At 52.0% G+C, this 16,319-nt stretch overlaps 2 protein-coding genes across 4 annotated transcripts in view; both read left to right on the top strand.

Annotated features, from left to right (window-relative positions):
* KIF4A (kinesin family member 4A) overlaps positions 1-1,470 on the top strand; it is a 130,618-nt gene extending 129,148 nt beyond the window's left edge. Inside the window, exons 30-31 of the mRNA XM_025372390.1 lie at positions 253-375; positions 654-1,470. Of these exons, the coding sequence (XP_025228175.1) occupies positions 253-375; positions 654-857 (327 nt within the window). The 3' untranslated portion in view covers positions 858-1,470. The remainder of the gene's footprint in view (positions 1-252; positions 376-653) is intronic.
* Positions 1,471-3,520: 2,050 nt separating this feature from the next.
* GDPD2 (glycerophosphodiester phosphodiesterase domain containing 2) lies at positions 3,521-14,571 on the top strand. Of its 3 annotated transcripts, XM_025372438.1 has the most exons (16): positions 3,521-3,873; positions 5,470-5,583; positions 5,848-5,951; positions 6,575-6,668; positions 6,863-6,922; positions 7,186-7,284; positions 7,463-7,556; positions 7,681-7,826; positions 7,952-8,034; positions 8,129-8,279; positions 10,310-10,531; positions 10,731-10,879; positions 13,496-13,643; positions 13,771-13,853; positions 14,103-14,131; positions 14,225-14,571. In XM_025372438.1, exons 2-16 carry the CDS (start codon positions 5,479-5,481, stop codon positions 14,275-14,277), a joined length of 1,620 nt encoding a protein of 539 aa, XP_025228223.1. In that variant the 5' UTR covers positions 3,521-3,873; positions 5,470-5,478; the 3' UTR covers positions 14,278-14,571. The 3 variants fall into 3 exon arrangements, with proteins under 3 accessions (XP_025228223.1, XP_025228224.1, XP_025228225.1); XM_025372439.1 differs by lacking the exon at positions 5,470-5,583; XM_025372440.1 differs by lacking the exons at positions 5,470-5,583; positions 5,848-5,951.
* The last annotated feature ends 1,748 nt before the right edge of the window (positions 14,572-16,319 follow it).

Here is a 16,319-nt window from a genome sequence, read left to right as displayed (position 1 = left end):
TTTGCTTTAAACCTGGCCTTGTGAGATGTCCCATGCCACTACCTAGTCTTTGCCTTCAGAGGCTACCTACAAGCATTGCTCCATTCCTTCAGGGATAGAGTATGTCAAACACTGTGACCTCCCCAAGCAGGGCATCCCTAAGACTTGCTTCAGCTGACTAATCAGGCACTTAGAACTGTTACCTCTTTGGTTGAATGGGAGCAGACTGATTTGCAGCTAAATTTATAATATGCCTGTCTGCTTGATTTTCAGGATAGCTTGGGCACTGTTGAACGGACCCAGGATTCTGAAGGCTCCTTCAAATTGGAGGATCCTACGGAGGTGACCCCAGGATTAAGCTTCTTTAATCCCGTCTGTGCCACCCCCAATAGCAAGGTAGGTGGGCTAAAAGGCAGGCATTGGAAAACTGGATTAGCATCCTTCTCTGCGTTATCTATGATGGACCAGTAGAAGAGAGGCAGGTGGAGTAAAGGTGTAATCAGCTTGCTGGGAACTAGGGGTCGCACATAGACTAGAGTCTGGTTTTTTCCATGGAATGATCTTAAAGAATACCTCATACTACTGGGAGTATGTCGAGCATCTATAGCAGCTCGGCTGGGCTGAGCTTCTGCCCCTTTCTAAAGTCTATTCATACCTGTCTCTGTCCCTCCTAGATCCTGAAAGAGATGTGCGACGTGGAGCAGGTGCCGTCAAAGAAGACTCCCCCAGCTCCCTCCCTTTTTGACCTCCCAGAGTTGAAACATGTAGCAACAGAATACCAAGAAAATAAGGCTCCAGGGAAGAAAAAGAAACGAGCTCTGGCCAGCAACACCAGCTTCTTCTCTGGCTGCTCCCCTATCGAAGAAGAGGCCCACTGAAGTTGGAGTCATCATCTCTACCCTCAGTCTGGCTTGGGAGATCTTTCAGGTTGCAGCCAGAAGGGGTTTTTAAATGACTTCTCTGGATTTCAGGTTTCTTGCTGTTGAAAAAAGGAAAAAAGTGTTACTGAAAAGAAGGTAACCTTTGTTGGATGTTGGCCCTCAGCCTCCAGCTCCAGACTACTACTCGCTGTTCTCCAGAAGGGTGCCAAACCACCTACTGAAGAGAGAACCAACTGACTTTCCTAATGACTCATCAGGAACCAGTCCTCAAAATCATCAAGTTATTTCTTATTTGTGAGCAGTTCAGGCTATCTCATGACGGGGATGAGGCCAAGGCTTTCTTATCTTTTGGTTGTCTCTGCTTAACGGAGGCGCCTGGCCTAGGACGGAGGTTTAGATCTTTCATTCCACCTCAGGAATGGGGTTGTGATCTGTACTGTCCTGACCCTCTCTGAATTGTGTTTCAATAGTACTCTCGATTGTCTTCCATGTTGTTGAAGTAAATGAATTATTTTTAAATGTTAAGTAAGTAAATAAACCTTAGCCCATCTACTGTTCGGGAAGATCCTTCTGTGCTAGAGGGAGAAATAAAATTTCAACCTGTGTTCCTGAGCCCCTGAGGAAGCTATTAAGGGGATTCATTACAAGTACCTGAGCCTCCCTGCCTTCTTGGAGCCACCCTCTTTCCCAGAAGGTAGTGTGGAGTGTGACATGTCTTTATGTTGCTCTGCTACCCTAAGAAATCAGAATCACGTTAGCAAGGCCAGTGGCCTGACCTCCACTGTAGAACCTGCCTGGCTTCCAGATTTGGGAGGAAGAAACCACGTTTACTAACCATCTCCATGTTCTTGCCACAATTTTATTTGTTCTTCACACACACACACAAAAAGGTCAACATAGATAGATGTCCTTATTTTGCATTTGAGGAAACTGGGGTATAAAGAAGTTAAGTAACTTACCCAGAGTCACAAAGTTAGTGAGCTAGGACCCGAACGCAGAGCTACCATCCAAGCTTCACTCTAGCCAACTCTCTAGAGTGCCAGCAGCGGCCACTTCTAATGCCCTGCAGCCTGATTTCTTAGTGCAGGAGGGGAATTGCACCATACTGCTGTCCAGTCCCAGGACAGAACGGCACTGGCTCCTTGCATTCTCCTTTGAAAGATGCTTATGCCTTACAATGTATCAGGTTCTCCATCTCTGCTTAAAGCTAAAAGGGGGCCAGCCCTGGAATACCATACACAGGCTGCTGACTGGCCTTGTCTTCTGAGGTGCTCACAAGCCCTGCGCTTCATATCTATGCATTCTGAATTCCAAAACCCTTCTCCCAAAAAAGGCTCCCAAACCATCCCCAAAAACTCAAAAGCCAAGACTCCTCTAGAATCCACCAGAGCCCAAGCAAAAGAAATTGAGCAACAGTCTGCCTAGAATGAAGCCTGCAATGGACTAGGTGACCTGCTGGTCCTCCCTGGCCTCCTGCCAGCAAGCAGCCCTGCTTCTCTTTGCATTTTAATGCCGAGGGAGCAAAGGAGCCTCTGCCATTGCCAACTAGAGCCTCTGGACACAATGGGAAGGCTGAGTGGGAGGGGGGCCAGCTCTTGGCATAAGAGAGCCAGTCTTCCTTCTCACTGTTTGAAAGCCAGTGTGTGGCGGGGGAGGGGTAAGCAGACTTATCCCCAGAGAAAACATCCTTTCCTACCAACACTGCACTAATAGCCCCCAGACCTCGAGTCACTGCATCAGGCATAATGTAGAGGGAGAGGTCAATCAAGCCAGCCCCTGGCCCCCATCCCACCCAGACCCCTGTGCTTTAGCACTAAGCAAACTCTATAGCGTGCTAACCAGCCCTTCCCCGCTGATGCTATAGTAACAGCATCTTTTGTATGTGTTCATCTTCCAAAAGCCTGTGACCCCAATATACACTACACTCCTCAAAGGATTCTTGGAAAGAGACTCATATGCCTTAGGGACAAGGCAGCAGAAATGACACAAGTCCTGAATGAGCCTCTCCTGTCGGGTGATGAGTGAAGACGGGAGAACTACTAGTGTCACCCAGGATCCACAAGGCCCATGGGGACCTCTGGTCCAGAAACAGGGCAACTTGCTGTCCAGAGTTCAGGAAGTAGCTTGTAGCTTCTGTTGCCCAGGCTGGAGTGCAGTAGCACAATCTCAACTCACTGAAGCCTCGACCTCCCGGGCTCAAGCAATCTTCCCACATCAGCCTCCCAAGTAGCTGGGATTATAGGTGCACACCACCATGCCTGGCTAATTTTTGTATTTTTTCACCATGTTGGCCAGGCTGGTCTTGAACTCCTGACCTCAGGTGATCCACCCACCTCGGCCTCCCAAAGTGCTGGGATTACAGGTGTGAGACACGACTCCAGGCTGCAGCTTCTTATACATGCACCTTGCTGAATTAGAAGTAGGAGCTCAAGAGGGGAGGGGGCCTAATGAATCAAGGCTGTATTCCCAGGGAGCTTGAGACTTGATGTTAGACTTACACACACATACGTACACACACACACACACACACACACACACGCCTTTCCAGTGGGCTGGCTAGGCCTCTTCTCCTCACTGCCAAGCTGCAAAGTTGTGTGGTCACCTCCCCCCCAGCTTCCCGCCAGCCTGTGCCCTCAGCCCTCGCCTCCCTGAGCCAGGACAAAGCCCCGGCAGTGACTGGGAGGGGAACAGGAGGAGGGACAGAGGGATGGGAAAGGCTGCACAAAGGAATTCCTCACCCCAAGCCCCCTGACCGCCAGCAAGTAAAGAAGCAGATTTGCTCTCCCTCCCCCTTCCTGCCTTCCATCTTCCCACCCAGGCCTGTACCCAGGCCACAGAGCAGCTGCAGGCCTAGGGAGAGGACCCACACAGCCTCCTGTAGGTGGCAACAGTGCCACCTGTTTGACTCATAGGGCTGAACCGACGACTGAAAAAGGGAGGAGGCAGACCACTCGGAGAGGAGCTGGGAAGCAGTGCAGAGAGCAGAGTGGAGCGGAGCTGCCACTGAGCAAAGGTGTGAGGGCTCGGGAAGGCTGGGGGGCTACAGATGGGAGCTGTGGAGTAGAGACCAGCTCCATCCCGCTGGGCTTGGACTGGGGGATTGAATGGCACCCCTGTCAGCTCCCCTACTTGGGGTTTTCAGGCTGCTCAGACCCTGATCCCATCCTACAGACAGCTCCTGAAGGGAGGGGACTCTGGAAGGCAGTGTCTGGGGCACAGGGGTAGGACCCCAGGGGAGGCAAGAGCTTAGGGCAGGCTATCAAACCAGCTCCAAGATGGGCAGAGGCAAGGGCTTCCCTTTGGGTTGGCTTTTTACCGGGAAGGGTCTCAGAGAGGGGAGAGATTTCCTTCCCCCAGCTCCAGCTCCTCACCCCACCCTAACCCTCCTTTCCCAAGGCAGCATAAAGAGGGCAGTTCAGAAGCAGCCACACCTTCCTCCTTACCGGACCCAGCCACTGTGCACCCCTCTAAGACTCCATAGCCTCTGGGGAGCTCGGAGGACAAGGGGTCCTGTCCCTCAGCCCACATGCACACATGCTCACACACTTTGGGTGTATCCAGGGGCTCCTTTACATACTCAAAGTCACCTGAAATCGTATTGTACCGACAGCCAGTTGTGCAAACACAAGTACAAATGCTGACACAAATCGCACACCCTCTCGTGTAGAATCAGTCACATACCCAGCCAAGTCTGGGGATCAGCTCAGTCAGCCAAACCCAGAAGCATAAGGTACAGGGGTCCCCTGCCCCAAGACAACCACACCCCGCATTCACACCTTTGCCCTGCGTTTGTTGTACTTTGACCAAAGCTAACTTAGAGGGTGGGGCTCCTGAAGGCGGGTCTGGGCTTCTGGTTGGGGTGGGGGGATGACTGGGCAGGAAAGGGCAGGACTTGAGGGGGAGGCTTTGTATTTTGAAAATCCAAAGATTCCTTTAGAAGACTGGGAGTGACCCAGGCAACATGTTCACCTCAAGTCTTCCTCTTCTTGGCAGTGCCCTCTGTCCCCTGGGAGGTGGACACAGAGAATCTTTCAGAGATTTGTGATCTGAATAATCTCTATATCCATAGCAACTGGCCAACTAGCTGGGCCTTCATTAGCCCCAGGTCAGAACTGGAACCTTTGCTTCAGGTTACTTCTGCTTCCTGGGCTGGAAAGCAATTCAGCATGGGGCTGCCTCCAGCTTGGCCAAACCTGCTTTAACTTGCTGAACTGAGTTTGCCCCACCCTGGGCAGTTTCTCTTGAGTTCTTTACCCCCAGGGCAAGCACTCCATCCCCAGAGGTGTGTGCTGTTAAATGGGGAGGAGCTGGAGACAGTGGATATGCATCCTGCCCGAAAAGAGGCTGGACCTCTTGGGTGTCCCACTGACTCTCCAGGTACCAAGATTAAAGGGAAACGAAGGCTCTGGAGATTGTCTCCCATTGCCAGGCTTGCAGCTGGGGCTGCTCGCCTCATCCAGTCTGGCACTCTGGGCCTGCCCCGTGACCTCCGTTGCTGAGCAGCGGCCCAGGCCTCTGCTCCTCCCCCGGGCTCCTCAGATACACTGGGAGGGGGACTGGGATCTGCTCTCTGCCAGGGTCCCTGATGGTTGAGTGTCCCTTCCCCCAGGCCTTCACCATGGCCGAGTCCCCCGGCTGCTGCTCCGTCTGGGCCCGCTGCCTCCACTGCCTGTATAGCTGCCACTGGAGGAAATGCCCCAGAGAGAGGATGCAAACCAGCAAGGTGGAGTAGGGATAGAGGGGGGAGGCTGGAAGTCAGAAGGCAGAGGCCCACTGGAGGGGATAAGAAGGCCAATTGTGCTCATAGACAGCTTGGGGGAAGGGGCTCTCTCTCCCAGGAAGAAAATCTCCCTAAAATATGGAAAGAGCTGCCCCCTGAGCAGAGCAGCCCAACACGGGGCAGGCAGCTCCCTTCAGCTGCCACCTGCTGGGGACTCTGAGCTTCAAGTAGGTATTGGTTGTGAGTTTCTCTCCTGCCCCTTTGCAGTGCGACTGTATCTGGTTTGGCCTGCTCTTCCTCACCTTCCTACTCTCCCTGGGCTGGCTGTACATCGGGCTCGTCCTTCTCAATGACCTGCACAACTTCAATGAGTGTGTCATGGATTCCCCCTGCCGCTTCCCCAGCATACATGTCAACCTGTTCCCCACCCTGGGACCCCTAGGCGCCCCACTGCCAGTCATCCCCCAGCCCTGCCCAGCTCCTCAAACCCAGCTCTGCTGCTACCCAATCTCCTTAGAAAATCCCTCCACAGGCCGGGCGCGGTGGCTCAAGCCTGTAATCCCAGCACTTTGGGAGGCCGAGGCGGGTGGATCACGAGGTCAGGAGATCGAGACCATCCTGGCTAACATGGTGAAACCCCGTCTCTACTAAAAATACAAAAAACTAGCCGGGCGTGGTGGCGGGCGCCTGTAGTCCCAGCTACTCGGAGGCTGAGGCGGGAGAATGGCGTGAACCCGGGAGGCGGAGCTTGCAGTGAGCCGAGATCGCGCCACTGCACTCCAGCCTGGGCGACACAGCGAGACTCCGTCTCAAAAAAAAAAAAAAAAAGAAAGAAAATCCCTCCACAAAATCTCAATCCTTGGAGTCCCTGGCCCCGTGAGGGGCTTTCTCCTCACTCCCTTCTAGTCCTCCTGGATCCACCCACCCCACCTCCCCTCAGGCCACTATTGACACCCCTTCCCCCACTTGGACACTTCCCTCTCCCCTCCCACAGATTCCTCTTCCGCCGCTGGGGACACTGGATGGACTGGTCCCTGGCATTCCTCCTGGTCATCTCTCTACTGGTCACATATGCATCCTTGCTATTGGTGGGTCTGGAGGCCGCTGGCCTAACCCCACCTCAGCCTTCCTTCCTGCTTAGTTCTAGCTCCCTATTCTCATCCTGGCCACTGAGGGAGGGGCTAATTCTTGGGCAGGAGGGAGGTACCAGCCTGGGAAGCCCACCTCAGTAACCTTGCTCCCCTCTTGGTGCCCCATCAGTCCCACCACTCTCTGCCCCCAGGTCCTGGCCCTGCTCCTGCGGCTTTGTAGACAGCCCCTGCATCTGCACAGCCTCCACAAGGTACAGTAGGGATGGGAATGCATGGGAGAGGGGGCCACTGGGCCCAGCACTTGGCTGGCTATTTGCTGAGGACCTCACTTTTATACCCCCGGGGGGTCAAGCCCAGGACCTGAAGCCCAGTAAGTATTTGTTGAGTGAAAGGAGGAAAGTAGATGTGTCAGGGGAAGGCAAGGGTCGGGTCCCCTCTCCAGAGAGTGAAGGAGCAGCTCACCAACCATAAGCCCAAATTGACCAAGAGGCCTCATTCATCCCTGGGCCCCCAGGTGCTGCTGCTCCTCATTATGCTACTTGTGGCCGCTGGCCTTGTGGGACTGGACATCCAATGGCAGCAGGAGTGGCATAGCTTGCGTGTGTCACTGCAGGTGAGTGGCCAATCTCCAGTGTCTAGGCGGGAGCCTTGGCTTGCAGCCAACTCTAGAACATATCTTGCTCCTATTCCCCCAAGACTACAGGTAGCTCTCAACTCCAGCAGTCAGGCCCTAAGAGGAAAGCGGGGAGGGGCACTGGAGAAGAGCCCGCCTCACCAGCTCTTGTCCACAGGCCACAGCCCCATTCCTTCATATTGGAGCAGCCGCTGGAATCACCCTCCTGGCCTGGCCTGTGGCTGATACCTTCTACCGTATCCACCGAAGAGGTGCCAATGCCACTGCCCCACTCACCCTTGCTGGCCACTCCTGCTCTGCCACCTGCACTCTGCCTTCCGTCCCCAGAGCTCTCCCCTTGCCCATTCTTGAAAGCCTGTCCCCCACTCCCCACAGGTCCCAAGATTCTGCTACTGCTCCTATTTTTTGGAGTTGTCCTGGTCATCTACTTGGCCCCACTATGCATCTCCTCGCCCTGCATCATGGAACCCAGTGACTTACCACCCAAGCCTGGGCTGGTGGGACACCGAGGGGCCCCCATGGTGAGTGTTGGACAGAATGCTGGGAGGGTCAGGAAGGTCTGCTCGTCCGCGCTACAGCGGCCAGGCCTGTGGGTTCCCAGTCTCCCACCCTCCCCTGCTACCTCATCGCCTATTCCCTTTCACAGCTGGCTCCCGAGAACACCCTGATGTCCTTGCGGAAGACAGCTGAATGCGGAGCTACTGTGTTTGAGACTGATGTGATGGTCAGGTGAGGGAAGCTGGGGCTTAGGGGACCTGGGGGGGCTGAAGGATATGATGACCAGCCCCAGAGCTTGGCCCTCTGACACCCCTTGTGCCCTCAGCTCCGACGGGGTCCCCTTCCTCATGCATGATGAGCACCTGAGCAGGACCACGAATGTAGCCTCTGTATTCCCAACCCGAATCACAGCCCACAGCAGTGACTTCTCCTGGGCTGAACTGAAGAGACTCAATGCTGGGTCCTGGTTCCTAGAGGTGAGGACAGCCTCTGCAAAGAGGCAGCCACCTACAGGGACACTCAGAGAGGGCAGAGTTCATTCTGTTGATAAGCATTTGCTCAGCCCTGTGCTAGGCAATAAGAACATAGTCTGTGCTCTCACTCAAGTCACTTCCACCCAGTAGAGAGCCTAGGCAGCAGACGATTCAGGAAACCCAGAGCAAGAAAAACATTTTCCTGCCTGGGAGAGAATCAGGAGTGGATTCAAACAGGAGAGGATGAGAGTCTTCTCCTAAGATGCACAAAGCAGGGAACGGGAACTCCATCAGAGGGAAGAGGACATGTAAAACCCAGAAGTCTGAAAAAGGGTGTTTCCAGGAATAAAGTGTGGCTGAATGTAACTGAGAGAGACAATTCATGGGAGTGGTAGGGAGCAGAGGCTTGGCCTTGAAGATCTCCGAATGCCTGGCCCAGCAGTGTCAACTTCAATCCTGTAAGTGGTACAAAATATTTAAAAGGATATTGAATTTTTTCAGTTCCTCTTTCCCTGATTGTAAAAGTAATACATGTTCATTGTAAAAGGTAAAACATCAGAGAAATAAGAAATAACATAGAAATCAAAGTCTCCCATAATCCAATCCCTCTGAAATATTCACTGTTAACAGTTGGATACACACACACAGACACACACACAGTTCCCAACTTCTGAGGTTCCACTTAATGATTTTTTTACTTTATGATGATTTGAGATTGATATACATTCAGTAGAAACTATACTTAGAGTACCCATATGACAATTGTTTTTCATTTTCAGTACAATATTCAATAAATCACATGAGATATTCAATACTTCATTACAAAATAGGTTTTGTATTAGATGATTTTTGCCTAACTGTAGGCTAATGTAAGTTCTGAGCACACTTAGGGTAGGCTAGGCTAAGCTAGGATATTTAGTAGGTTAGGTATATTAAATACATTTTTGATTTTCAATCTTTTCAACTTAAAAAATGGGTTTATCAAGATACAACCCCATCATAAGTCAAGGTGCATCTGCATACACAAACACACACTCTCTATTTTGCACAAATAGAATCATTACACAGACTCTTTTGCAATTTGCTTCTTTTCCATTTAATTCTTTACATCATATCAGATCAGAGTGATTAAGAGCAAAGGATGTCTGGGTTTAAACCCTGGCTCCACCACTTACTGGCTGTGTGACCCGAGGCAGCATTTCTTAAGTCTCTCTGTGCCTCAATTTTCTCATTTGTACAATGGGAATAATAACAGTACCTACCTTGTAGGGTTATCGGGAGGATTAAATCAGTTAATACACATAAAGTACTCAGAACACTGCCTGGCACATAGTAGGTACTTAATAAATGTTAGATAGCTAGCTTTATCCATGTCAGCAATTAGGAAGTGAGGTCATTCATTGAGAATAAGGAGAGGAGAGGAGAGGAGAGGAGAGTAGCAGAGGCTTGGAATAACACTAGGGGGAATTGAAGAGGGAGCAAATCAAGAGCAAGTAAAAGGATTGCTAAGCAGTGCTGAGAGCGAAAAATAAGGACTGCAGTGCCAAGAACCCACATTTTGTACTCTGCCCGTGGCAGTGCTCAGTCCCCAGTTCTAGTGGTAGAGGAGGCAGACAATTGTACAATTGAATCAGTCTGGGAGTTGTAGGGCAAGTGGGACAGAAAGGGAGCTGAGAGTGCTATGGAAAAGTAGTTCAAGCTGTGGATGAACCATGGGTAGGGGATGTAGGTGCAGCTAGAAAGGGGCTGATGAACTGGGAAGAAACCAAAGCGTCAAGATTGCAGAGGTCTCCTCGAGACCAACGAGAAGATGTAGTGGGAGAGAGGAAGTTAGGAAACTGGAAGGGCAGGAGGTTGAGGTCACAGAGTAAGTTGTTAGATGGTCTGGAAGAAGGCCACGGTTTGGAAAAAGGCCCTGGCTCAGAGGTGGAAAGAAGCTGGACACCAAGTGGAAGATATGAGTGAAGATAGTGAGGATGGGGGCAAGGCCGGGAGGCCTCTTCTGGTCTTGAAATAATTGTTCTTTCTTATAGAGGCGACCCTTCTGGGGGGCCAAACCGCTGGCAGGCCCTGATCAGAAAGAGGCTGAGAATCAGACAGTACCAGCATTAGAAGAGCTATTGGAGGAAGCCGCAGCCCTCAACCTTTCCATCATGTTCGACTTGCGCCGACCCCCACAAAACCACACATACTATGACACTTTTGTGATCCAGACATTGGAGACTGTGCTGAATGCAAGGGTGCCCCAAACCATGGTGATGTTTCCAGGACCCCCTCTCCCCACCCTGCCTTCCCTAGGCCATGATGATGATGATGATTTTGAGGCTGCCCCTAGCCCCAGGGCCCTGCCCCAGCTCACATACCCCATTCTGTGGTCAAACCTCTCTGCCCTGTCCCTGCCCTTGGAATCCCTAGGTCTTCCCCAGCTTCACACCCATCCTTCCTGAACCACAGGTCTTTTGGCTACCAGATGAAGATCGTGCTAATGTCCAACGACGGGCACCTGGAATGCGCCAGATATATGGACATCAGGGAGGCAACAGAACTGAGAGGCCCCAGTTTCTCAACCTCCCCTATCAAGATCTGCCACTATTGGATATCAAGTGAGTGCTAGAGGAAAGGAACCAAGGGGATCACATGAGGCTTAATGGCAGGGAAGAACCAATTCAGGGAGAGCAAAGCCTCTTCATTCATTCACTCATACAACAAGTATTTACAGAACACTTGCCATGTATCAGGTAGTACTGCAGGCTTTGGGGACACAACACGAATCAGACAGGCAAGGTTCCTGCTTTTGTGGAATACATGTACCACTGAAAGAAACAGAGAATAAGTCACTTAACAAAATACATGCATATTGGAAAGTGAAAAAGTGTTATGAAGACAAAACAGAGAGATGTAGAAGAGTGGTTAGGTTTGGGAGTGATGGGCTGGAGCAGGGAGGTGGGTGCAGCCACATTAGGAAGGCTGGTTAAAGAGGTGATATCTAAGCTGAGACCTGAATGGTCGCAAGGAGCTAACTATGAGCTGCAGAACAGGAACGGCAGCCTAATGAGCAAGGGGAAGGGGAAGCTAGAGAAGCAGGCAGGGGTCAAATTGGGTAGGACCTTGTAGGCCACGGGAAGGATTTTATTCCACAACAAAGAGATCAGGGTAAGACAGCATGAATCGGGGAGAGTCCCAGATGTGAGCTGAACCCCAGAAGCTGACCCAGCTGAACCATGACGGACTTCAAAGCATCGGGTTGCTAAAGCCTCTTATAAGGTCCTTGTGTTCAGATAGAAAAATGTGAACTGAATGATAGCCCAGTTATCATACATATTTCTTTTTTTAATTTGAATTTTAATTAAAAAAATTTTTTTAGAGATAGGGTCTCGCTCTGTCACCGAGGCTGTAGTGCAGTGGCCTGATCATAGCTCACTGCAGCTTTGAACGCCTGGGCTCAAGTGATTGTCCCACCTCAGCCTCCTGAGTAGCTAGGACTATAGGCGCATACCACTATGCAAGGCTAATTTTTTTTTTTTTTTTTGTAGAGACAGGTTCCTACTACCTGCCCAGGCTGGTTTCAAACTCCTGGCCTCAAGCAATCTTCCTGCCTTGGCCTCCCAAAGTGCTGGGATTACAGGCCTGAGCCATTGCCGCCCTCAGCCTCCTGGTTATAAGCATAAGCCACTTCACCTAGCTATATAAGTATTTCTTTCCCCAAGTTATCACCAAAGAGGAAGACATGACATAGGGTTTGGCTCTCACCTTAGTCTTGTCCTGGTCAACACCAGCTGCTAATCAACTGCTGATCACGTTTCCAAATGATGTGAATTGGTGATGAATACACTGATGATGGAATCGATTCCCTGAAAGGTCTAGGTGCTGTAAAAAGATAGGCCAAATCTAGCAAGATGAAATGCACCAGGGATAGATGTAAAGACCTCTATTTGGGGCCCAAAAGAATTTCAATTGCGGGCCGGGCGCGGTGGCTCAAGCCTGTAATCCCAGCACTTTGGGAGGCCGAGACGGGCGGATCACGAGGTCAGGAGATCGAGACCATCCTGGCTAACACGGTGAAACCCCGTCTCTACTAAAAAAATACAAAAAACTAGCCGGGCGAAGTGGCTGGCGCCTGTGGTCCCAGCTACTCGGGAGGCTGAGGCAGGAGAATGGCGTGAACCCGGGAGGCGGAGCTTGCAGTGAGCTGAGATCCGGCCACCGCACTCCAGCCTGGGCGACAGAGCCAGACTCAGTCTCAAAAAAAAAAAAAAAAAAAAAAAAAAAAAAGAATTTCAATTGCATAAAGACCAGAGAGGAGACACTGGCATCAACAGGAACGTGTGTGAAAAAGATCAGGGCTTTCATTGAACAGTATACATAGTGAGTCATCAGTGGGATGTAACATTGCCAAAGGCTAACCTGACTCTGGGCTACCTGAATACAGGCATAGTGCCCAGAGGACAGGAGGAGATAGTTTTGCTCTATTCAAAGCTGACCCAAGTTGGCCAGGCATGGTGGCTCCCACCTGTAATCCCAGCACTTTGAGAGGTCAAGGTGGGAGGATCACTTGAACCTAGGAGTTCAAGACCAGCCTGGGCAACATAGCAAAACCCCATCTCTACCACAAAAAAAAAAAAAAAAAAAAAAACTTAGCTGAGCATGGTGGTGCCAACCTATCGTCCTAGCTACTCTGGAGGCTGAGGCAGAAGGATCACTTGAGCCCAGGAGGTCGAGGCTGCAGTGAGCCAAGACTGTGCCACTGCACTCCAGAGCAAGATCCTGTCTCAAAAAAAAAAAAAAGGCTGGTCCAAGCCTATTTGGGATATTATTTTCAGAGACAGGCCCCATATTTTCAAAGGAACATTGATAAATTGGAATATATCATATTAGAGAGGCTTGTACAGGGAAGGAAATAATAAGAGTAATGGCTGAAGGAGCTGGAGCTGTGGGGCCTAGAGAAGGCTCAGGGAGACAGGGCCTCTGCTCAGGACCCAGGGGAGAGACACATTGTGTGGCCCCAGATAGCAAAGCTAGTACCCATGGGCGGAATCCACCAGAAGACAGAGTTCAGCTATGAAAGGAAAATCACTGTTGGTCAGGGGCTGCTATGGAAAGGCAGAGTTGATACCTCCTTGGCAGTGGCACTGTAGATTCAAGCACAGGCAGGGGGCTGCCTCCCAGGTCCCGTGCACCATGATTCTGGATGTTCCCTATTTTCTTTCCCACCTTCACAGGGCATTGCACAAGGATAATGTCTCGGTGAACCTATTTGTAGTGAACAAACCCTGGCTCTTCTCCCTGCTTTGGTGTGCAGGGGTGGATTCGGTCACCACCAACGACTGCCAGCTGCTGCAGCAGATGCGTTACCCTATCTGGCTTATTGTAAGGGCTCTGGGACTGTCACCTCTCCTCTTCTTCTCCCATCCCTGGTTTTCCTTAATTCTGTCCCTCTCTTCCTTACTTATTTCCCCTGATATACTACCCTTGGGACCTTTTCCTATTTTCACAGACCCCTCAAACCTACTTAATCATATGGGTCATTACCAATTCTGTCTCCACCATGCTGCTTTTGTGGACCTTCCTCCTCCAAAGGTGAGTGCTTTGTGCCTCAGCTTTCTGGGTCCTTACTTTCTCCAGGGCCCTGGTGATGAGGCTGCTTCAGACTCATATATGCTGCCCACGGCTGAGGGTCTGTTTAGTTCCTTTGAGATTCTTAGGCCCTTCCTTATACTATCAAATTGGCTTGAACATGGGAAAAGCACTTAGGGGAGCAGATGTCGGGGCTGGAAGGGCCTGCTTGAAGCTAGCTGAACTCACAATGGGAAGCTTTTCTCCCCACAGGAGATTTGTTAAGAAGAGAGGGAAAACTGGTAAGAACTTTCTCCCCTCACCTCATATTTCTCCTCCTGTAGCTTTCCCTTTGCTTAACTCCCTAGATGACCTACCCTCCCGCTCCTCCCCAGGCTTGGAAACAGCAGTGCTGCTGACAAGGATCAACAATTTCATGATGGAGTGAATGCCCTGCCCTGCCTCCCCACCCAAGGCAGTCTACATTGCGCAAACAGCAAGAGTTGGAGAGCAGCTGAAATGGAATGCTTCAGGGGTGGTGGGTTGCAGTGAGAGGAGCTTTGCCAACAGGAGATTTTGAACCATGAGGGCCCCTTGCCTAGGTGATGGGCATTCTCTAAGCTGCTATGGAATCTGCTCCCCTTGGGGTTTTGACCTGAGATGTTTGGGAACACAGTGAGTCATGAGAAGTTTTTCCCCAAATGAAACTAGAACAGAGGAAGTAAAAGGAAGATTGTTCGGATAATGTCTCAGACTTGTGTGCACGTGTTCTTGCATAGAAGGCACAGGGTGTGTCGGGGTGGGATAGCTTGGAAGAGGGACTGAAGGAGATAACGAAATGGTCTTTCCCGGAGAACGGTAAGATGATAGAGACACCATCGCCACTCCACGATATACTTGTCTTCCCCGACCCTTGCAACTTAGCTGTTTCCGTGCCTAGAGGCCAGAAGCTGAAGAGCCCGTCTAGCCATGTAATTCTGTGCTTACAGGTGGCTTTTTGCTGTGCGCAGCCTTTTCTTCAAGGCAGGTTGGTTCCCGTATCTTGTCTTAATCTGTTACTCAAAGAATGTAATCTCCATTTGGTCATAGCCTAATCTTTTTGGCTCAGGGGCTGGGGAGAGGAAGCACCTTCCATCTGTGGTTGGATGGGACACGACTTTGAGGGGCCATCATGGGGAGATGGGAGGAGGTGGACTGGAGGTGGGAGGAGAATCACCTGCGGCAATGAAGGACACGCGGGAGGCCCGCGGGAGAGCAGCCACCTCGGGGGCGTCCGGAGGCCAGGCGCGCGGTGCAGGGTTGCGCTGTAGCTCCACCTTGTGGCCGCCCCAAGAGGAGGGCCGCATCCGTTGTCGCCGTGACGTATTTGCTGAATGCCACCTGTTTTCCGTGCCGCTTGGGGACTCGTGTCCTTGACTCAGGACTCCGAGGGCAAGGTTCGATTCCCACAAGTTTTCGCTCCTCTGGGCTGCGAGCAGGGTCCAATTTCCGGCCCAGCCTTCCCTTCGAGGAGCAAGTTCCCCAATGCGTTTGCGGCTCGGGAGTCCCTGGGCTCCGCAGCTAAGGTGGCCAGTGCGGAGATGACCGAGGATGAAGAGTCTAGTAGAAGCAGGGAGGGCCTAAGGCAAAAACGGGGACAAGAGGGGCTCTGTGGTGACCCCACAGTCTTCCGCCACACCCACATTCGACCTAGTTCGTATCTCCACACGGAGGGAAGTAGAACTAAGGAGTTGGCCAGGTAGGGAGGTCCGGTTCTCGGTTCCTCCTCTCTCGCCAGACCCTGGGGCAGCACTGGCATCATCGGGACAAGACTCGCCCCCCGACCCTCGGTTGCTGGGCAGCCGCGGGAACTACAGTTCCCAGTGAGTCCCCGGCCATTTCCGGTCTCCGGCTGGACGCAAGCGAGTTTGAATCCGTGTTCCCGCCCCCTTCTCCCGGGCCCACCCCTTCCCTTTCTGGCCGCCCCGCCCTCTCTGCGTATCCCTGCACACTCCGGCTCCGGCGGCCGGCCGCGCCCACGTACCTGGCCTGCAGCTGGCACGGTGGGCGGGGGTGCCAGCATGCGACGCGTGGGGAGGCTGGAGGCGCACGGAGAACGAACGCCGCAATCAGTGCTCCGGTCCTGGTCTTCCTGGGGGTCCACGCCGCTGTGTACCGGGCAGGTCTCTCCCACGCTCCGCCTTTTCGAGCAGCGTTCCCTTACTTTTCCCGGTTCCCGATCCATACCCCCTCTGTCAGACTGGCTACCAGCCTTAGCTCTAGGGCCCCCAGTCGGCCTGGTACTGCCCGGCTGTCACCTCTCAGCACGTACCTCCTCCCCCATCCCTACTTTAATGTCCCTTCCCAATCTCCCAGTCTCTTCCTCCCCTCACCTCCCAACCTCACCTTGAAGACCTCCAGCAACTCCATCCCTGCAGCCCCAACCTCTCAGCTCTCACACTCTCAGCTGTGGTCCTCTAACCTCAGCGTCTGGCCCCCCAACCGGAACGA

The sequence above is a fragment of the Theropithecus gelada genome, chromosome X (genome assembly GCF_003255815.1).
Source record: "Theropithecus gelada isolate Dixy chromosome X, Tgel_1.0, whole genome shotgun sequence".
NCBI lineage: Eukaryota > Metazoa > Chordata > Mammalia > Primates > Cercopithecidae > Theropithecus > Theropithecus gelada.
Note: the sequence above shows the minus strand (reverse complement) of the source record. Positions and strands in the feature narration are given on the sequence as shown.